Source organism: Arachis hypogaea, chromosome 13 (genome assembly GCF_003086295.3).
Source record: "Arachis hypogaea cultivar Tifrunner chromosome 13, arahy.Tifrunner.gnm2.J5K5, whole genome shotgun sequence".
In the NCBI taxonomy this organism is placed as follows: Eukaryota; Viridiplantae; Streptophyta; class Magnoliopsida; order Fabales; family Fabaceae; genus Arachis; species Arachis hypogaea.
This window is the reverse complement of record NC_092048.1, coordinates 136,182,026-136,205,041: the sequence shown is the minus strand read 5'-3', so window position 1 is coordinate 136,205,041 and position 23,016 is coordinate 136,182,026. Positions and strand designations below refer to the sequence as shown.

The 23,016-nt window shown below is 28.7% G+C and overlaps 2 protein-coding genes across 4 annotated transcripts; both read right to left on the bottom strand.

Annotated features, from left to right (window-relative positions):
- Nucleotides 1–2,594: 2,594 nt before the first annotated feature.
- LOC112791848 (uncharacterized) lies at nucleotides 2,595–4,739 on the bottom strand. 3 transcript variants are annotated; one of them, XM_025834847.3, is made up of 8 exons: nucleotides 4,568–4,739; nucleotides 4,288–4,462; nucleotides 4,111–4,158; nucleotides 3,984–4,030; nucleotides 3,267–3,330; nucleotides 3,138–3,181; nucleotides 2,881–2,938; nucleotides 2,595–2,787 (listed from the first exon to the last, which is right to left on the bottom strand). In XM_025834847.3, the coding sequence occupies exons 2-8, from the start codon at nucleotides 4,360–4,362 to the stop codon at nucleotides 2,737–2,739; spliced, it is 387 nt and encodes a 128-aa protein (XP_025690632.1). In that variant the 5' UTR covers nucleotides 4,363–4,462; nucleotides 4,568–4,739; the 3' UTR covers nucleotides 2,595–2,736. The 3 variants fall into 3 exon arrangements, with proteins under 3 accessions (XP_025690632.1, XP_025690633.1, XP_025690634.1); XM_025834848.3 differs by having other exon boundaries at nucleotides 4,288–4,490; nucleotides 4,568–4,734; XM_025834849.3 differs by having other exon boundaries at nucleotides 4,288–4,473; nucleotides 4,568–4,734.
- A 9,530-nt stretch (nucleotides 4,740–14,269) lies between these two features.
- Nucleotides 14,270–15,693, bottom strand: LOC112791847 (two-component response regulator ARR17). The gene is made up of 5 exons (XM_025834846.3): nucleotides 15,331–15,693; nucleotides 15,167–15,252; nucleotides 14,972–15,052; nucleotides 14,801–14,871; nucleotides 14,270–14,701 (listed from the first exon to the last, which is right to left on the bottom strand). Exons 1-5 carry the CDS (start codon nucleotides 15,461–15,463, stop codon nucleotides 14,443–14,445), a joined length of 630 nt encoding a protein of 209 aa, XP_025690631.1. The 5' UTR covers nucleotides 15,464–15,693; the 3' UTR covers nucleotides 14,270–14,442.
- Between the last annotated feature and the right edge of the window lie 7,323 nt (nucleotides 15,694–23,016).

Here is a 23,016-nt window from a genome sequence, read left to right as displayed (position 1 = left end):
AAATATTTATTTTTAAATTAATTTTAAAAAAAATTTTATTTAAATTTATTTTTTAAAAATTTTAAATTATTCGTATTAATCCTTCTATTATTTTTTTTGTTGACGACATTAAAATTTATTAATACAGTCCGTTAAGTGATACTACAACATACATAAGAATCTTAATTGTTTATTAGCATAATAAATTTATAAAATTAGATTACAAATTAAAATCTAATTGAGGAGAGAGTTTGAGACATTGAAATCCCTCAAGTTATCATAAATTTATCGTATTAGCCGATATTAGGACTACTAAATGTATGTTGTTATATCATTTAGTGTGTTTTATCAATAAATTTTAACATCTTTAGTAATAAAAGTAACAAAAATACTAAAATAACTAATTTAAAATATTTAAAATTCGAATTTAATTAAAAAAAATTTCGATGACTAATTTAAAACATAAATAATCTTTTGAAAACTATTTTTACCAATTACTTTTAGTTATATATTGTAATAACTTCATTAACTTGCACATGTCTTCGTTGCAACTTTGAAAGTGTATAGGTGTAACTATGAGACATTGACCAAAATACCCCGGGGTAAAATGAAAAGGTATTTTGACTATTATTTATGCTAGAAAGTTTATGTTGCTAGACATTAACCACTCTATCATAAACTTTCTAGCAACGCATACAATTTCAATTTGACTATTATTTATGTACAAAACAAGAAACCTCCTATGACTATTTCCAGCAACGTAAAATGAAAAGGTAAAAGTGGAAATTAATTAAATAAATATATATATAAAGAGTATGAGAGTTTTACACCTTCGACAAATTAATGTATTCATTTATTTCGACAGGTAAATACAAAGTCAAAGTTGTGAAACAGACCAATGTGAGAAGAATGTAAAAAAGTTGGTGATCCACAATGGAGAAACGAGAAAAACCAAAAACCTTAATAAACTGTCTCAATGGACGATGCCACAGCTTTGAGGATGCTGAAAAGTCTTCACAATAACAATATATTGGGTCATTGAAAGAGAAAGGAAAATAACGCTACCAGGCCAGAATGTTGTACTTGATTACAATATTATTATTATAAAACATTATTACAACTTAAAAAATTGATGCTGGGTTTGTTTGGGGCGGAATTGAATATTATGAAACATTATGTACAAATTTTCAAAGGAGTGTAGACTTCGTCTTTTCTTTAAGGATTTTGTATATTTTTTGGTAGATTAAGGAAATTTTTTAAGAAAGAAAAAATACTGAATGATTTTAATGTGTTCAATATAATAATAAGTTTTCTTTTTGCTATATGTACTATATTAACCACCTTAGAGATTTTCAATTTTGATCTTCCTCCGGTTTTGGATACCAACAGTTTTTTTTTTGTGCTTACCTGCATAATAATAATAATAATAATAATAATAATAATAATAATAATAAGAATAATAATAATAATAATAATTGTAAAGGATAGTTAAGTGTCTCAATCACTACTCTTTTTCTTAATCTATTTTCTTTTTAAATAAGTTTGAAAATGAAAGACTCCTGCCGGCCTTTTTTTTTTATTTGTTGTTGTGTTAACTCCATTAATCTTCAAAATCCAAATGAATTTGGATTTTGATTCCCCACTTTGAATTTAAGATGTAAAAGTAAATTATTTCAATTTAACTAGGCTAACTTTTAGGGTAAATCACTCTAATAAATCAAAATATTGTAAAATATTATCTATATCATCCAAAGTTAAAAACGTTACATGTACGTCGCCCTTAGTATTTCCATATAAATTAAATGAGGCCATATCAATTTAGTAAGAATTTTTTTGGTAAGAATTTAGCGAGAATATAATAAAACGATTCAAGTTGTTTCGATTTACGCATAAATGTTTAGACCTCTGATAAATTGAACTTACAATTGAATTTACTCTATGCTATTATTAACCAAGTAAATCAAGTGAGACTGCTTCGATTTACATGCCCAGTGAACCATTAATAAATCCACATAATTTATTATGTATTCACTAAAATATATAAATGGATGTATATTAATTCAATTTATTACAGTACAAACGTATATAAAAAGTACAATAAGGAGTATATTTAATAATACCCATAATGATTTGTTAGAAAATACATTCAATAATAAATTAAAAAAAAATAATTACAAATATTTTCTATAAATTATTAAAAAATCTTATTAAAAATTAAATTACTATTTTTTTAATTTATTATTGATTGTACTTTTTATTGTATTCATTATGCATATTATTAAATATATTTTTTATTTATTCAATTTTAATAAATTTCATTAGTTGGATTAAAAATGGAAAAGAATATATTTTATTCATAATGGTTAAAAGTTTGATTTAATTCTAAAAATCTTCTGATATTATGATTTTAAATAAGTCAATTAATTTTATTATTTAAACTTGTTACAATTTCATGTTTTACCTATTTAATTTGCTTTTTTTTATTTCGCATAAAATCTCAATTTTCTTTGCTTATTTTCATCCAATACCACTTAAAAAACGAAAAGTTTATGATGAGACCATCACTATGAAATCCAGTAACTACTTTCACTCATCTCATGTATAATTAGTCCAAATTTGCAAAACATATCAAATGATCATATACTTCAATCCAGCTTACCCATATTCAACACATTTTGTAGCTAAATTACAAAAAAAAAAAAATAGCAACAAAAAACAAAAACAAATTCATAAATTTGGCATTTCATGAGCAATTTGTCACCACAGGCCATTGTCGATCACAGCTGAAATTATGCCTTTCAGTGTTTCCTGCATGACATGGAAATTAGCATTGCTCATTATTTCTTTCTTTTCTTTTTCAATGGACCTTTAGTAGAGAAAAGCATATACCAGTATATGTACCTTAGAATGGTCTTTAAGACCAAGCGAGAGCACCAGTGGCTTAGAGGAGCCAGAGAGACTACAAATCAGGAATAGGGTATATGTCAATATAATTTAGCTAAGTTGCACAAGCACAAGTATGTCTTAAAAGCATCTCTTTTCATGGATCTTTGTATTCTGAACGTTGAACGTTTGTTGGCTGAAATTACAATAACGGGAAACACAACAGAAGTTGTGCAATTTCAACCAAGTTTCTCCTAACAAGGAAGAGTAGTTACCTTATCTTCTCAATCAGTTGACGGGCACACGCAGCCAACATTGGCTGTAGCAAATGAAGTTAGAAAAATATAAGCACAACCACCATTTAGAATATCAAGGTGAACAATAATAGCGACAAGAAAGCCTACCTCATCCCGTTTGCCAAATATAACAGAAACATTGAACGTTGGATTAATCGACACACCTTCCTTCCTGGCATTGGGAAAACAGGTGATAATAATGCAAAGCGTTACTCTTTTCAAGAGTGCAAGACAATCCTAATTCAAGTAGGCAAAATAGAAAATGGAATTTTCTAAAGTCGTAGTTCTCACAACAATTTTTCTGTGTGTAGCTGTTTAATTTGAAAGTTTCAATATAATTAAGTCATTCATTATGCAGAGAGTATTATCTAGGTCATCCCAACCAAATTGACATTAAAGACACCATCTTCGGCAAACTCTGTTAGTATAAAAAATCTCAGTCTCTACTAGTTACAGACAAATTTCATTGAAAGAATGACCTATCATATCCTACACAGTCATTACTTTTCGCCAAAAAATAGATTACCTTTCTTGTATCTAATTATAGAACAGCAATATCTGCAGTGGAATTCTATAACAACACATTATGCACAAACAGCCAAACCTTAACTTCAAGGGTGGTGCAGTGAATTTCCATAAACTCACAGAAGGAGACAGTAGTGAAAGAAATAGGAGAAAAAGTAACGAGAACTTCACAGTTTACAACCAAACATGTACCATGAATTTATCCAAGGAACACAATGGCATGGCTTAATTACTTACAAATTTACTAAAATATACTTCATTTCTCAAGCAAAATGTAAACAAAACCAATGGTATAGGTACCTAGCATGCAGTATTGTCCCCATGGTTCCTATTTGAGTTGCTATAACCTGATAAGTGGGTCAAAAGGTTAAGACTGCAGCCATGAAAACATATACGCAGAAGAGGCAAATGAGCAAAGTCCACCTACCTGAAAATGATCTTCATAACTCATAACAATAATCTGTGTTTTGTTTCCCTGGCAAGCACAAATAAACAGGCTCAGTTATATAGAAAGCAAGTAGAGATAATTGCATCCACCCCGTTTTTAATAAAAAATTATTTTTTGTATCAAACAAATATCAAGCTTTTCCACAGGCATGTATACCTTGATTACAACAGAAAAATGATTGTGGCGTACAGGAAACTGTGGGAAATGCAAAGTGCTGGGGTTTGAACTCATTGGCAGAAGTGAAGGTTCTGATTTTGATATGGCACTACTTGATTTTCATGGAAATTCTGCCTTTTCATCAACTTGCCCAATGGATTGAGTCATTCAGTCACTGCTTTAACGCTTTAACACAGTCAACCCTAACATGACCATTATCACACACAAACACTAAAGTACTAAATCCTAAGCATAAACACAGGTAATGGAAAGGGCCTACCTGCACGGTGCAGATGGACGGAGTTGGCAAGATGCAGAGGCGCAGAGTGGGCGGCACCAACGGAGGGGGAGGAGGCGTGGCAAAGAGAATGAGAGCGGTGACTGGGCAAGAGGGGGGGGGGAGAGGATAAATCACTCCAATAAACCAAACTATTGCAAATATTACCTGCATCATCCAAGCCAAAAACATTACGTTTATATTTTCACGAGTAATTACTAAATCAATTCTCAAGAATTTTAAAAACGGATATTTTAGTTTTCAAAAATATTAATACACAAATTAATCCTCTAAGATTTATTCTGGTGGACAAATTAGTTCTTAGTCAATTTTCGACGTGACTCATCAAAAGAGACTGCTTAGTTGGCACATTCAGACTAAATGTCTATGTATGCGAAAAGAACACAATAGTCCTTGCACATTGACGAAGAATGATGTCGTTTTTATGTTCTCTCCCAAACTTTTCGTTGCAAATAAATTTGAAATTTTTCATTACTAAAACTGTGTAATCCATTGTAAACCCTATTTCAGCTGTAATGGCGACAAGCAAAGGAAGCACTTTTTCATGGAGTCACCGAGGAGGAAGACATGGTGGATCTAGTGATAGTAGTCTCAAACACGCTGAAAACAGTAAAGTAAAAAAAGTTGAATTTTCGAAAGAGTAACACCCAAAATATTTGTGCGATTTGTATGCAATAATCTTCATTTCAATGACTCCAGAGAATCTTAGTAGACTTTTTTTTGGATGCCCACTATATAAGATAATCAATTTTAGTGTTTCTACTAATTTACCTTGTACTATGAACGTTAATGAATAATGTCATTGTGTGATAAATAGAAAAAAACTACTGTATTGCAAGTTCTTTGTATGGATTGATCAATTATTTGACATCAATTTGGATTATGATTGTTTGGAGGATGTTGCAATGGATGGTTGTGAAATTGCTAGTCATGTTTCACATATGTTTGCAGCTAACATTGCTGGTTTGGAGCATAAAATAATGGAATTTCATAATAGAGTTGACATGTTAGAAATTTATCAAAATGTAGTCCCAAAGATTGAGTGGAAGACGAGATGTTTTAATGTAGTGTTTGTTATTATCGTGTGTGCATTGTTGGTTTTGGTCACAAGAGATGCAATTGCTTCTTTGTAACTGGTATATAAGCATTGATTCAGTTCAAAGTGTGAATCACATTTGCATTTTATTTTCTTTGTGAATTGAATCAAAATTAGATGAAACAAAATATTTACAACATATTAGTGTTTATAAGGATAACAAAAAATTTTTTAGGATGACTATTATAAAATCATTACAAAATCATAAGTATCTAAAATATTATTCAAACATAATTGCTTGAATAAATATGTCTTTTGTAGAAGCTGAAAACTAATTTTTAGAATTCTATCAATTTCCTTCTTTAATTCACAAACAAGACTTATTTACTTCTTGGTAAAATCTCCCCTGCTAATACGTCACAATCATCTTTCTCAGAGTATTTAATAGTTTCTTATACTAGCATAATCACTAAAGTGAGATGGTATGTTATTTGGCAAATAAAAAACATAATACCAAAGCAATTAGTAAATAACATAAGTGGTGTTTTCATAGATTTGTTCCTAGGACTTTAGTTTATAAATTCATATACACATTTGATGTATATATCAAACTCTGAAGATACTAGAAGAGAAATTAACAATAAAACAGCAACAATACTTACATTACCAAATATGTTGCTCTAACAACTTTAAAATATAATAGCTACTTAAACCAAAGACAACATTCATGCATACACCAGTCTAAACATGATTCAAAAACAAAAGAGAGTTTTGTCCGAAACAATCTCTCATCTAATGGAGCATTAATAGTATTTCAAGTTTTCTTCATAACCAAAAAAAGATTAAACTAAGACATAAAAATAGCCAAATCATTTGTCCTTAGTTTGCAGTTCTTCATCACTTCTTTCTCGGATGCTTGAAACCAGGATTTGGGATAAACTGAAACATCCTCGATGCAGTCCCCTTACTTGTAGCTACAACAGTTTCTGTTGAGACTCCATGAGTGATTCCAGATGGTGGAATAGGAGGGGATGTGCTAGAATGGATTATTGCAGGATGATGAGGTCTAATGATAGATTGCTTGGCCCTTGTACTTGGTGGATTAGATGCTCCATAGTTACCTGTAACTTGACTCAATGTATTTGGGACAGTGTTCTATAAGGATTAAACAAAGTCATGTTAGTATAATTATTGGACTAGCAGCACGATGTGAATGCTTAGTAATCCTTTTACTCACAACATTAGTCACGAAATCAGGTGAATTTGTTGCTGCCTGAGTCGGAAGGGGATGCTCAACCAGTCTAAAACAGAAAAAAATATATACACAAAATAGTCCTTCAGCTATTTTAAAAATTCACAATATAGTCCTAATAAATTTTAAAAATACCAGTGTAGTCCCTATTGAATATTACAAAGTCCTATTTAGTCCCTTCAAGTGATGTGCAACAATATGCTAAGAAAGTGGTTACTACCTGCACTTAGGGTGCTGACTGAGAGATATGGATCTCTTCTGCTGGTTGGGTTGGGGTTCCAGAGTTTGCTCCAACTTTTGTTGTTCTTTTGTTCGGATTAGTTAGTTTTCTAATTGTTGCTGTTGGAGGACCTTTGCAAGTCTTGAACTTGGCCCACTAGTACATCTATTATCAACTGTTGAAGCCTTCTTTTTCGAACTAACCATCTTAGAGCTCTTCTTTTCCACCACACTCTCTATTTTTTTGTGAACTTTCTTACTCTGTTTCTTCACAATCACACAGTCTGAATCACTGCTATCCTCTTCAAATCCTTGGGGAGGTGATTTTTATGGTTCATCTTCTGTCGTTTCATACCCATCATCACTGGACTCCTCTTCAACATCTGCATCAATATCAAAGTCCATCTCGACATCCTCAACAGGAGTAACCATTATTGGGTGATCAAAATACAAATAAAACTCCTCCATGTCCTTGTTCTTTAGTTTATTCTCACGCAGCTGATTAATCTCAAGGTCTCCGTTTATAAGGTGCAACCCATTTTCTAAGTCAGGTGCCATAGGATTAAACCAGTACATAGCCTTGTAATCAAAATAACCCAAACTTTTGAAGATAGTTTGCAGGTCAAAGAAGCATATCAGATCAATATCCATCTTAAGAAATTTTTCAACTTTTCTCTCAATATATACAAGAACTCCCTTGTTATCCCTCACAAAATGTCCACCATGATGAAAAATAAAAATCGTAAATTCCTCCATCTACCTGTACGAAACAAAGAAACAAACCAAAAAGTTGTTCATAGAATATTAGCTCTATTGCCACAATTTTCTTAAAAGAAATAAATCAAAAAATTGTTCATTCAGCAAATTTAATAACTGTCAAGGAATATACTTGCAAAATCAAAGACACTTTGTACACATAGCATTGTGTTCTATACTACAAGATACACTGCAAAATAATATATCAATTTTAACTACGAGAAACATAATCAAACAGAGTCTCACCTTTTTCAGTGTGAGTCTTCAATGGTGATCACATCCACTTCAGTGCCTCTTCCTTGCGAATTGGTACTGATGCATCCAGGAGAGACACCTCGTGAAGGGTAACGGAATACAAACGTTAATGGATAAAATTGAACAACAACCGTCACGATCGTAATGTTGGGAGATGAGGTAGGAGATGAGGTGGGTCGTGATGAGGCAACGTGGAGAGGGCTCTCTGTAAAAAGTAATAAATGATAAGAAAGAATAGGATTAGGGTCTTTTTGCAATGAAGAGAGTTGAAAGGGGGGAAAAGAAAACATGACTTTCACTATCCCCTTGCAACGTTACGTTTCTCCAACCCTAAAACCATGTCACTTTGCTTTTTACGATGGGACCAATTTGTCTGTGACAGACATCTGTGTATGTTATTGGCCATGTTGGATGCTGAATATTTCAACTCAGCAGTCTCTCTTGATGAGTCACGCTGAAAACTGAACTGAGGACTAGTTTGTCCGCCGGAATAAATCTTAAAGGATTAATCTATGTATAATTTTTTTCGGGGACTAAAATGTTCGTTTTTAAAATTTTTGGGGACAGATTTGGGTAGTTACTCTATTTTCATTAGTGTTTCAGTGTTTCTATATAAATCGAATCAAGATTGAAGCTGCTTTGATTTATATGTACGTAAACCATTAATAAATTGATATAATACAATTTGATTTATTATGTATTCATTAAGATATATAAATAAATATATGTTAATTTAATTTATTATAATGCAAATGTATAAAAGAAATACAATAAAAAATACATCTAATAATACCCATAATAATTTATTAAAAAGTACATTTAATAATAAATTAAAAAATAATTATTATAAATATTTTCTATAAATTATTAAAATATCTTATTATAAATTATAAATAATTATTTATTAACTAATTTAATCAAAATATATTTTGTCTTTTTAGTAAATAAAATATAAGTAATTAATTATTAACTAATCTTAGCAACGTATTTTTCATAAATAACATTCATATAATTTATATAATTTTTGTGTATACATTATGTAATTATTTTATAATGTACTTTTTTTATTTTATAATAATAATATTTGAAAATCAAATAAAATTAATTAAAATAGTTTAAATTTATCTTATTTAATATTTATTAATTATTGTTATAATTAATAAATACTAAATAAAATAAATTTGGTCAAGTTAAAATTTTTAATTAAAAAAGTTTTTTTATAAAGTTATAAAGTTAAATTTTTAATAATTTGTTGAGCATTTATTAAAATAAAAAATTTAAAATTTTTATTAATAACAATCTTAGTATGTATTTTAATATTTTTAAAAGTTAGAACACTTAATAACTAAATTTAAAATTAATTGATGTTTTACCAAAATTAAATACTAAATAAAATAAAAATATTTTTATATGAAACCAATCAAATAATTTGAATATTATCGTGGTTAATGAATTTAATGCTAACCGACAAACAAAATATAATATTTTTGGTAAATATTTTACTAATTTTAAATATTAAAGACTAAATTCTAAATCTTAAATTTTAAAATATAAATTTTAATAATATAAAAATAAGTTATTAACTCAAAATATTAACTAATATCAATAAAAAGAGTTAACTCTTTGTATTTTTTCAAGGATGTTAACAGATTAATAGAATTATAAATAATTATTTATAATTTATAATGAGATTTTTTAATATTTTATAAGAATTATTTATAATTATTATTTTTTAAATTTATTATTAAATATACTTTTTATTGGGTTTATTATAGGTATTATTAAATGCACTTTTTAATATTATACTTTTTATATACGTTTACACTATAATAAATAGAATTGCATTGTATCAATTTATTAATAATTCAGGTGCATGTAAATATAAGCAGTTTCAATCGATTTACTTGATTAATAATAGCATAGAGTAAATCGAATTGTACTCATTCAATTTACTAAAAGTCTAAACATTTATGTATAAATCGAAACGGTCTGAATCATTTTACCATATTTTTTACTAAATTAATATGGTCTTATTCGATTTATTATTAAAATTTGTAATTCGATAAATTCTAATTTAATCTATATAAAAACACGAACCAAAATATATACGTAATATTTTTTGTTTTAGATGATATAAGTAATATTTACCGTGCTTTAGTTTATTTGAGTGATTTATCCTGATTTTTATGCATAGTTACATACAACGAGAACTTCTAAAGTTTTTTGGACTAGTAAATTAATTAAAAAAAAAACTATAAAACACAATCTTTAAAACTATCGTTATCGTGTAAGGTTAATTAGATGCTAATATGGAACAAAACTTAGGATAACATACAAATCAAAGCAACTATTGAAATTGAATAAAAAATAAATTAAAACTAAAAATAAAATAAATAGTTGAAATTAAATATAAAAAAATTATTCTATTTTTTATTTAATTTTTTGATATAATAAAAAAAATCACATAACTTAACTTATTTAACTATAATTTGAAAATTGAATCGAAGAAAATTATTCAATTTTTTTGATAGAACAAAAAAAAACTCAATTTTACTTATTCATGTTATAATTTTATCACAAAACTCAAAAATAATTTTTTACCTTCTAATTTTTGTTTTACGGTTAAAATAATTTATAAAATATTTATACGCCTAATATTAAATTAAAATAAAAATTCTAAATTTATTAACATAAAACTTACTAATTAAATAAATAAAATAAAAATATATAAAATTAACTGAAATATTTTAATACTTAAAACTATAAACTAATAATTACAAAATAATACTTACACTCTTAGTGTGAAGCACCTATCACATGCTTATTTCGCTCTTTCTTATGAAATTTCGTGCCGTGATTATTGATTAAATTTTTAGATTAGTTTTTTTTGTATGAAAAAAATATTGGTATTTTTGTTGAAAATGAAAATATTTAGTGTAATTATAGATGGGTAAAATTTTTTGTGGAAAGTCAACACGTGAGGGGGCGTGGTAAACACGTGGCAGCATTCTAACCAACATGTGGGGACGTGTTGAACACGTGGCAGCATCTTAGCCAAAACATGGAAGACGTGGTGCAACACGTGGGGAGCGTGTTGAATAATTTCCACAACACTGTAATACATTTTAAATGTCAATATTCAACTAAAACACTACTTCTCTTTCCATATTAAAAATAATTTTTGTTTGAGTTACATCTTGAATGAATTAAAAAAAAAAATGGCTCAACTTTTTCCTTAATTTATATGTTTATTTGATTAGATGCCTCTGAACTCTGAAGGATAAATAGTAGCTGGCCATGCAGATTACAGAATGATTACGATGAAATTTAACATCTTCGATTAGACAAACTAAATCATAATGATATTAATCATTCCCGTTCAACTTAGCCCCATTAGGTAACAAGAAATGTGTCTATAAATGAAAACGACAAATAAAATTTAAAAAAAAAAAACCTTGGTTTCGCAATGATAACAACACCACATTTAATGGCCCAGAAAGTGTTGTAGTGGAAGAATCAAACAAATAATTCAGATTTCACGTATCATAATAGTTTTGACAAAACATGTATACGTATCATAATTTTGCCAACCATGAGCAACATAATTCAAATAAAAACAATACCCCCGATAAGACAATTTAAAGTGCACTGGATTATGGGACCAGCCAGCATATAAAACAATAATGGGCGTTAGAAAGGTTCGCTAAATTTGGGTTTAATGGGCCCCAATAAGGCCCTCCAAATACGTCATTTCTAAATCAATAGGCCCAACCCACATAACCCCATGTAGAGTTTGACAACCTAGTTCTATGCTCTTCCCACTATTTAATTTAATGTGTGTCCCTTCAAATTTCAATTTACTACTATGGTTATTTTACTACTCTTTAAAGCATAGGATCAAGTGTATATGATTGTTATTATTTTCTAAACTTGATATGGCTTAATTTTAATAGGTACATACATAGATATGATATCAATTTGTATGTGTAGTAATTTATGGATCACAAGATATAGACACACCACATACAACTGAATAGTTTGATATTAAATTAATAGAAGAGATTTACTATTTTACTTGACTCATTTTGTCTATAAAGAGTTACTTATGATATATATTATTTTTAGGAGACCATTTTAATAAAGACACTAAAAATATATTTTTTTAAAAGATATTTATATGTGTCAGGTTATTATTAGACATCTATATTAAATCAGTTAATAATTTATTTTTTAATAAATTTGAATAAAATTGGTTTATTATAGCAACAATAATAAACTTAATTGTCTACATTATAATTATTAGATCCGATTTGTTCCGATCGAATTGCACAATCTTTATCAAATATCTTTAAATTCTTTTATAAAAAGATAAATATATCTCTAAATTTTTGTTTTGCAGACATTTGAATCCCTAAAAATTTAAAAATACAATTAAATACCTAAAAAAATTGGGTTTATTATTATTGTTATTAAAAAAATCGATTTTATTCTAATTTGTTAAGAAATTAAAAAATAATCGGCTCATTAATACGTTCAATAACAATACTGTATGTAAGTATTTTTACAAAAAAATGTTTTATGCGTGTTTGCGAAAGCATCCTCCTATTTTTAAACTTGCATAACTAGATTGAAAGCAACTAATGAAGCAACGGAAGAAGAAAAGACTTACTGACATACATAAAACCATAACCATTTTAGTTCTAGTTGTTTCATTGTAGAAGATCATAGTCATCAGGTTTCAACAGGGTAATGAGTACACTTTGAGTAATTATAGGAATCTTGACTATCATTGTTACTTTCTTCTAGTTGTAGTGCTATACAACACCAAAAAAAAAAATTTACACAAAATCTAATGCAAGGAGGTACTAGATTGGAGAGAGGAAACTGAAAAATATAATTGAACCAATGGTTACACAAACACCTGTCCATGTGTGTGACACATTTTACTTGAGTAACGTCCTTTTTTTGCTTCCCCTCGTATGTTTCTTGTGATAATGTCATTACGGTTTTAACCATAAAAGATGATAGATTCTGGTCCATGCTTCTCAAAGTGAGGCCAAAGAAAAGCTGAGCAATTGAGGAAAAAAAAGAAGATAGGAAAGATATGAAGAAAGATAGTAATAAGTAAAGAACCATGCCTATTCGTCTTTTGTCTCTTTGGCCAAATGGGGAATTATTCTTCAACACTTGAAATTGGGCTAGTAATAAGGGTTTGTTTGGTAACTCTTTGGGAGGCATAAAAATAATTTTTGAAATATATGTATTTATTTTTAAAATAAGTTTTATTCAATTTTTTTATTCATCCAAAATTATGAAATAAAAAGCAAAATACTTTTTCTTTTTTTAACTTTATCACTATTTTTTATTTTTATATAATCAATATTTAAACTAACACTAGCTAAGTATTTACTTTTTTTTTTTTACTAAAAATTTTAACTTCCAAGTATTTTCTATTTTGGTTAACCTATTAATGCTCCTTAAATGCTAAACTCCATTTCGTCTTTCTTAGATTTTAGAACTACCCTCATTTAAATAGTTTAATTTAAATTTAATTATTTTGTTAATATTTATAGTTTTACTAAATTTTTAATTAGATCTCTATTCTGTTAATCTTTTGTTCAAATTTGTTTTCAACTAGACAGGGTTTTTTTTTTGTGGTTCTTTCTATACTGTGGACTTGTGGAGAATTACATAAGAGACAGCAAGGCAAATAAAAGAGGTTCTGTGACCCCACTACTCCTTCCTATCCATCTTCATTTGGGTGACACTTCACACTGTTCCAATTCACATTCCCACACCCTTATCATTCTTTATAGGAGACAAGATCTTTCAAACTTATATTCCATCTGTTTCACATCATTTTCCAAAATTAAATCCAAATCTCATTGCTTCACTTTCTTTCCATCTCCTTCACCTCTTCCAACCCACATTATTTATTCCTTTCTTTATTCCAACTTCACTTTGATTACCCCTTCATGTAAGTCAAACCTTACGAAAGACCCTAATCTTTTGCTTTATTCTTTACTTACCTTTTTTCCCTAAAGAAACCAAACAAAAACGGTTAATCATTTCTCAAGTAACTTTTAATTAATTAGTTAAACCCACCATCGTATTCATATAAACAAACAAAATTAAATTAGCAAGAGTAAATTAGAAACAGGTAAAGTAAGTGCAACAAAAACCGTTAAACAAATAACGGGATACTAATTGCTGTTTCGAGTTTAAACTTTCAACCCCCAAAACAGTAATTAAAAAAAATCAAATCTGAAAAAAAAAAGGGGGGGCTGATAAGGTGATGCCACAAGATAGATAGATATTAAAACGCAGATGACACGTAAGTCAATCATGGGTGGCGGTGGTCATTTTGAGCCGTCTGATTGGGGAATCAACGATGGACGGCGGAGATGGAGAAATAGAGGGTGATGATGAAAGTAGCGATGAGGAATCCGACGGTGGTGTCGAAGAGAGATCAGGTTCAGTAGTATCTGGTAGCTTCCTCTTGTTGATCCTACCACCAACGCCGTAATCCTTCAAACGCTTCACGTCAGATAACTTCACCGGCTTTACTATGAAATCCTCTGCACCTTCCTCCAAACACCTTCAATTTATTTTCCCCCCAAATTTTTCTCAGTAAACTCTTCATATATAATTACATTAAAAAAAAAAAGAAAAAGAAAATTTAAAAATGAAATTGTACCTGTCTATGCGCGGCAAGATATTTTCAGAGGACATAATCACAACTGGAATTTCTCTGAACGTGGAAGATTCCTACTCCGATCCAACCAAGTTGATTAACACTTAATCACTCGTCACTCTTCATTGTTTAACCGAAATTAGGAAACAAAAACGTAGAAATTTTTGCTCTAACCTTGATTTTCTTGAGGAGGTCGTAACCGGTCATCCCGGGCATGCAGTAGTCCGTGATAATTAGATCCACCTTCAAACCCTCCTATATATATATATAAAAAAGAGATTAATTAACCTTAATGAGGAGTTGGAATTTTCCGGGAAAATGAAACTCGAGAAAATTGTGTTATTGTTGAGAAGTGAGAACGATGCATACAACAAAACCGTTAGATTGAGAGGGAATTTTGTGTTGATCAAGTCCAAGATACTCCAGTGCTCTCAGTCCACTATCCACAGCAGTCACTGCAATTTTCAAATTCAACAGTTCATGAATAAAGAGAGGGAAAGAAAGAAAGAAAGAAAACTAACTAACTAACTAACCTTTACAAGCTAGGATTTTGAGCAAGCGCTCAATGACCTTGCGATCGACGAGGCTGTCATCAACGGCCAACACGTGAACCTCTTCGGAAGCCTCTCCCATTCTCACCCCTGAAACGACGCCGTCACAATCCATAACAGAAGCAGAGGAGGAGAAGAGAGAGGGAAAAAAAGAAAGAAAGAAAATGGAGAAAGGGAATCCTTAACGTAACGTGAATGCCCAAAAACTTATAAATACCCCTTAATTTAGTGTATAATGTAAAGTATTTAATAACATGTTATGTTCTTTCTATCCATCACCATATCTTCTCGTATCGTATCGCACCATTTTTTTTTATTTTTTATAGAAAAAAATATATTCTTCTCGTCTAATAAATGATATTTTTTAGTATAAAATAATTTTTTTTTATTTTTAACCAAATAAAAGAGCATTTAATAATCATTTTAGCTATATATATAAAATAATAATTACTTAGTTAATTTAAATAATATAAATAATTAAATATATTTATTATTAATGCAATAAATTTTATCTATTTTTAATATTTTATCATTAATCATCAAAATATAAAAATATTAAATTAAATATTTTGTAATAAGTTAAAATATTTTCTATTATTATTTTTTAAATCAATTAAGTAATTATAATCATTAAAAAAAATATTTTGGATAAATGAATTAAAAAACGTATTATTTTAGTCTCATAAAAAATATATTTTTATAAAATAAAAATATAAAATTTATTTAGACATCTAAAAAAATGTCATTTTTTTATTTTGTTTTCTCCTTTTTCTGTAATATAAAATTTTTTTTGTAAAAATCAAATCTTTTTTTTGGTCTCTTACCTAAGCTTATGTAAATTATAATTTTTTTGAGATGGATGATATATTTTAATATTATAATTTTTTGTATTTTTTAAAATCATGAGAGGTACATAATTTGAATCTTTTAATTTGTGTTTAAAATTTTTTAAAAATTTAGATTACATAAATTGAATCATTCGATTTATGTTTAAAAAATTAAAAAATTTAGAGTACGCAAATTAAATTTTAAAGACCAATCGGAGAGTTCGAGTATAAAAATCAAACGGTTTAATTTATATTTCCTAAATTAAATCATCTCACATTTTAAAAAAATACCACAATAATTTACAAATAAAAAATATCGTTGTTAATCTAATATTAAAAATAAAAATGTGCCTGACTCTCTCTTTTACTTTTTTCCCCAGAAAAATTATATATTAGTATATAATATATTATTACTGTTGACCTGTTGACTACTGTGTTGTTTATTATTTACTTTTAATAATTTTTAGTGATGGCGAGGAGATGCTGAAATCTATTTCGCTGTGTGACATTTTCGCATCTCAAAGAGTAATATTTAAATTCTTTTATTTTTTTATAACAAAATAAAATATTGTGAGTGATGGACAAAATTATGCTAATTCTCAAAATTTGTGATATGATGACGTGGTTTGCAGTGATTTGTAGTTGAAATTGACCTGACATTAAAGTGAGAAGAATCGAATTGCACTGTCAAATTAAAAAGATCGATCGAAAAATAGTCTAATAATTAGTAGTTAGAGTTGACTTTATATCAAAGTGAGAGAAAAATAAAACCGCACCGTCAAATTAAAGTGGCCGAGAGACGGTCCAAAAAAACCGATTTTTTTGGTGATATTTCATATTTGTTTGTTTGGTGAAAAAAGAAGAGAAGCCAAAGAGGGAGGAAACAAGAAAGATTTGAGTTTGAAGCATAGGATCAGAAGAGAGCAGAGTATCTACTCTAATCTTCTTGGTGGGGATATCATGCACGTGTTGCCTTTACATGCAATTTTGTTCTTCTTTATTTATATATATATATATATATATAGGTGAATTATACAATAAAAATATAGGTTTACAGATTTTTTTATGGGATAAAAAAAAATTGAAAAAGATAGGCCTCACATTTTAAATAATAATAAAATAATAAAAAATAACTATAAAAAATTTTATTTTTTCTTTTTATACCACTTTAATCTATATAGTATATAGTAAAGTGCCCCATATATATATATATATATATATATATATATATATATATATATATATATATATATATATATATATATATATATATATATATATATATATATATATATATATATATTAAAAGATTTAAAACAGTTTTACAAGTTTATAAAATTATGGAGTGTTATATTAATAAAAATAATAAATTTTTATATTGATTAAATAAATAATTATTTAAAAGATCGAATATAATTAAATTATTATATAAAATATTTTACATTATTAATGAATTAAAATTAAACTTAACAGATTATATTTAAAAAAATATTAAATGATCAATATTTTTTTATTATTATTAGCTAATATTTTTGAACTACTAACATCTATTTTTATTTTATTAGTGTTTAAAATATAGTATTTAAAGTTTAAAATTAATTAAATATTAATAAAAATAATAAATTTTATTAGTAACGTAAGTTGTATTATTTTAAACTACAATTAATTAATTTAGTCTCAAATCTATAATCTTTTGGAGTGTTAGAATTAGTTTCTAAAACGTAGACTACTAAAATATATTCAAAAAATATGGCCAATATAGATAAAAAAAATCAAAATAACAAATTAAAGGTGTACTTGTAAAACTTAAAAAAAATACCAATTATGAAGTGGTAGTTTCATTTTTTGATAGAAAAAAAAACTAATAAGATGATAATATAAATGCTTATGTGAATGTAAAATGATATTCTAACTAGCTATATGTGACAAGATTTCATGGGGATTTTAAAATGTATTATTATTTATTTTTCAAAGAAAGATTTGGCATTGTGCTTGTTTTGTCCGATTATATAATTAGTCACAATATTAGTTTTTAAATTTACGACATTGTCATGATCTTTGACGCATTCTAACACTATTGTGTTTACATTTAAACTTACTTAATCTTTTGAGTTAAGACAAACAATGTATTTAACAAATATGTTGGAAGAGAAAAAATGCTTTTAAATTTTTTAAAAATTTCAATTTTTAGTTTAGCAAATTATTTATTCATGAACACAGAAATAATTTTGTATTCAAAATGACGTTTACAAGAAGGAACAATTTTAAATTTCTGCGTTTTACCAACGGACTTTTAACCATCAATACTCAATCTTTATTTATCTTTCACTAATTTTATCTTTTATACATATTATTGTATTATTTATAAAATTTTTATTTACATGAACTATTTTTTTCTATTATTTATTATTTTCATTATTTATTATTTATTTGTTTGACATTATACACTTTTATAATTGTGAATTTTTTTATATTATTTTTATTATCTTTTTATAATATGATTTATTGATCCTATTAGATAAAGTAAATTAAACAAAAAATTAATTGTAAATAATAATAATAATAATAATAATAATAATAATAATAATAAATAATAATAATAACATATTAAAAAAGAGTACTAAAAGTACTAAAAATATACTATATAAAAAATATTATAAATTTTTTTTATTATTTTAATCACTACTAAGATAAATATTAATTTTTTTTATTATTCTTAGTACTCTTTAAAATTTATATTTTGTTAGTTTTAATTAAAAATATATTTTGCTATTTTTTATATGTTATTTATATTTTAGTATATAAATATTAATTTTATTATAAAATTAATTAATAAGATTTGTTGAGTTAAGAAATTAACTAAATTAATTTGATGATGACAAACATTATTTTTAGTAGGTTAAACACTCAATTAATTCTTAATTGTGCTTAATAAAGTGTTGCAGGACAAAGAAAGAATATTGTAGCAGCCCAATAGGAAGAAAAATCAAATCAAAAATAAAGTGGGTTATAAAGCACTAAAAGCCCAAGGTTGTTAAGCAATAGAATTAGTTGGGCTGAATGAAAACATATCTAACCCAAGTCCAAGTTGACTCCATCAAGCTTCTCATCTAAGATTGAAGATTTTCCTCTCTCTACTTGCTTCGATCAGCATCAGAAGGAAAGAGAAAGAGAGAGCTTTGCTCTTCTTGTTCTTTCATCAGAAAAGAAAGAGAGAGAAAGGTAAATCACAAAAAGCTAATGTCTAATCACCCTAATCAAAGCAAGCTAAGCTATGTCAAAGATGGCCATGCCATGACTCACATCCTAAAAAAAGGGGGTTAGCTACAAAGAAGAAAGAAGAAAAAATCAGAAGCTAGGGCAAAATTAAATCTTAGACAAATCAGAAAGATCTTTCCATTATTAGTACCCCAAAGTAACTTGCTGAAGCTTCCTTTCCCCTTATACCCATTTCTGGTAAAATAAAGAAAATGGATGTTATGGAGTTTTGCTGTGGATCAACGGTCAAGAAAAAAATTTTGAGGCAAAGCAAAAATAAATGGTTCAAATACTTGAAGATATTGGAAAAAGGATGAAAGAGAAGATGGAAGGTGTGAATGCATGAAATTTGAAATTTCTGCTACAGTCTCATCTCTTTCTTCTGCGTAGCTGTTGCTCTGTTTTTGTGAGAAGAAGAAGTCAACTGTGTGAAGCAAGCCTGTGGTGTGAAAAATTGAAATCATACAAATAGGAAAATCACTTTAGTTTGAAGCCAAAGAGAGATAACCAGTGTTCTTGTGGTGTATGTTCTGAAAGGTGCTCCCTGAAGAAATTCATTTACTTGGACAGTGCTTTTTTTCAAAGAAGCATTCTGCCAAAATGCCAAAAATGAAGAGCTGAATCAAAGACATGCAGATCTAGTTTATCATATAGCATAGAGGCTGTTGAAGAGTCAATCTCCTTCATGTTTTACAGATTGTAATTTACTTTTCAATATTTATCTTTCTGTAATTTCTTGAGTGAAAAGGCATATTGAGAGAGCTCAAGTAAAAGCCAATGAGTGAAAAGAGGCTGAGTGAAACACTTGAGAGAAAAGTCTAGAGTATTTTAGATTTCTTTAGGTAAGTCTGTGTCTTGTATCTAGTACCTGTGAGGTATCCCTTTCTTAGTTGGGTTAGCACTAAAAGTGAAGAGTTAGATATTAGCATAACCAATGTTAAGTTAGGTTAGAACTTGAGTGTGGAAGGATTGTGCCAATCCTATGGAATTGGTGTATATAATACTTTAAATATAGTGGAAATTCAACCACTGTTGTGGTGGAGACTGGACGTAGGTTGCATAGCACAAGGCAACCGAACTAGGATACATGATGGTGTTAGCTTTTCTCTTCCTTGCTCTGTCCTATTTTCTGATATTCATGAGACAAAAATTAATTGTCTCATAAAGTTTCTGCTGCTGAGTTCAAACAGTTTTAGATTGAAAGTTTGTTTTAAAGGGTTAAGTTCAGTAACATAGAAGAAGGCCATAGATTCAACCCTCCCTTCTCTAAGCCTTCTACAACCTTCAATTAGTATCAGAGCTAAGGTCTCAAGAATCAAGCTTAACAGCTTGGAACAAAGATCCAATGGCGAACAACTTGGGCACAACCACAGTTTCCTACACCCTCACTGAAGGCCAGTCAAACAACAGGCCTCCTTTCTTCAATGGAAAGAACTATGCCTACTGGAAAGAGAGAATGAGGATCTTCATCCAATCCATTGACTATAACATATGGAAGATTGTTGTGAGTGGTCTCAAGATCCTAACAAAAACAAGTGCTGATGGAGTGGTGACTCCAAAAGAAGAAGTTGAATGGAATGAAGACGATAAGAAGAAGATGGAGCTGAATGCTAAAGCAATCAACCTTCTTCACTGTGCTATCAACTTTGAAGAGTATCGAAAGGTGTCTAGATGCAAGATAGCCAAATAAATCTAGAAAAAACTCCAGATTACACATGAAGGCACTAAATAGGTCAAAGAAACGAGGATTGATATACTGCGAAAAGAGTACGAGATGTTTAATATGAAGGATAGAGAAAGCATTGATGAAGTGTTTGAGAGATTCTCAATCATAATCAACAACCTTGATGCTATGGGTACAAACTACTCATAACAAACCCTAGTGAGAAAACTCCTTAGAAGCCTCACAAAAGAATGGAAAACCACTGCCACTGTTTTAGTCGAGAGCAATAACCTAAGCCCTATAACCTATGATGAACTAAGAGGAAAACTCCTTGCCTATGAAACCACACACTCAAACCCGGACTCAGAGAAAAAGGAATAGACCTCAAGTCAAAAATAGAACCAAAAGAAAGTGAGTCTAGTGATGGTATTTCAGATGATGAGCTTATATTTTTTGTTGGGAGATTTAGAAGGATGATGAAGAACAAGGTCAAGTACAAGGGTTCAAGCTCAAAGGAACACAAGATGGACTTGAGCAAGGTGATGTGTCATCGTTGCAAGGAGGCTGGACATTTCAAGCTAAACTGTCCAAAGTTCAAGAAGAACGACAAAGTAAAGAAAGAAAGGAAAAGAGTGCTCATGGCAGCTTGGGAGGATCTTGAGAACGACTCTAATGAAGAAGAAGACTCTGAAGGTGAAGATAAAGATTTCTTCATGGTTGGAAACAATAATCTTGATGAGGTAAATTACTATAACTTGTCTATAGATGATTTACATGCCATTATTGATGATCTCACTTTAAACACCTCAAAACTGTTAGATAAGTACAATGAGTGCAGATCTGAAAAAATGTGTTAAAAGCTGAAAATGGTTTTTTAAAAGAAAAAGTGAAGGAAACTGAATGTGCTTTGGACATTATTGAAGAAAACAGATTTCTAAAATTTAAACTTAAAAAATTAAAAGGAAAGCACATTGTGGATCCTTCTCAAGAGTTAATTGCTGAAAATAAAAGATTAAATGATATGATTAAAAGGCTGAATGGTGACTTAGCAAAATTTACTCAAAGTTCTGGTAACTTGGACAAATTACTTGCAAGTCAAAGACCATTGTTTGAAAAATCTGGTTTAGGTTATATAACCAAGGAAAGTGCAGTTTTTAATGATTTCTCTATGAAATTTGTGGCTTCTTCATCAAATATTAAATCCACATTCAACAAATCTGGTATTGGACATGTTTCCACATTTGAGTAGAAATTTGATGAAGTTTACACAAGTGAAACTAAGCCTTCACCAAGAACTGAACCTACTTCAAATAGACCAGGTTTGAGGTTCAATTCGAAAAATGAGGTTGCTTTCAAGAAACCACTTTTTTACAACAAAACTTCATATTCGAAGAGTCCAAAAGTTTTCAAAAAAGCTGGTGAAAATGCTTATATAAAGAGGAACAATTATAACCAAAATTAGTTTGTCAAAAGAAATGCACCTCTTCCAAAAATAAAAAAATTTCAGCCCTTTAATCATTTCCAGCATGGCAGCTCATCTCAATTTTAGAAACATGCATCTGGAAATCATTGTACTAATTACAAAAAATTTGGTCACTCATATTTACAATGCTTCATTGAAAAAAGAATTGTAGGAAACCAAATTTACAATGTTGTGTGTGATTTCAATGTACTTGGGAAACTAAGATGAATTAACTTCAAAGGATCCAAATTAATTTGGATACCTAAGATTACTTGAAGTTCTTAATGCAGATTTTCCTAGCATCCAAGAACAAAAAGGATATGTGGTACTTGGATAGTGGATGCTCAAGGCACATGACTGGAAGGTCAACTTACTTCATTAAACTAAACAAGTATGATGGAGGTTTTGTAATCTTTAGAGATGATGGTAAAGGTAAAATAGTTGCTGTTGGAAAAGTA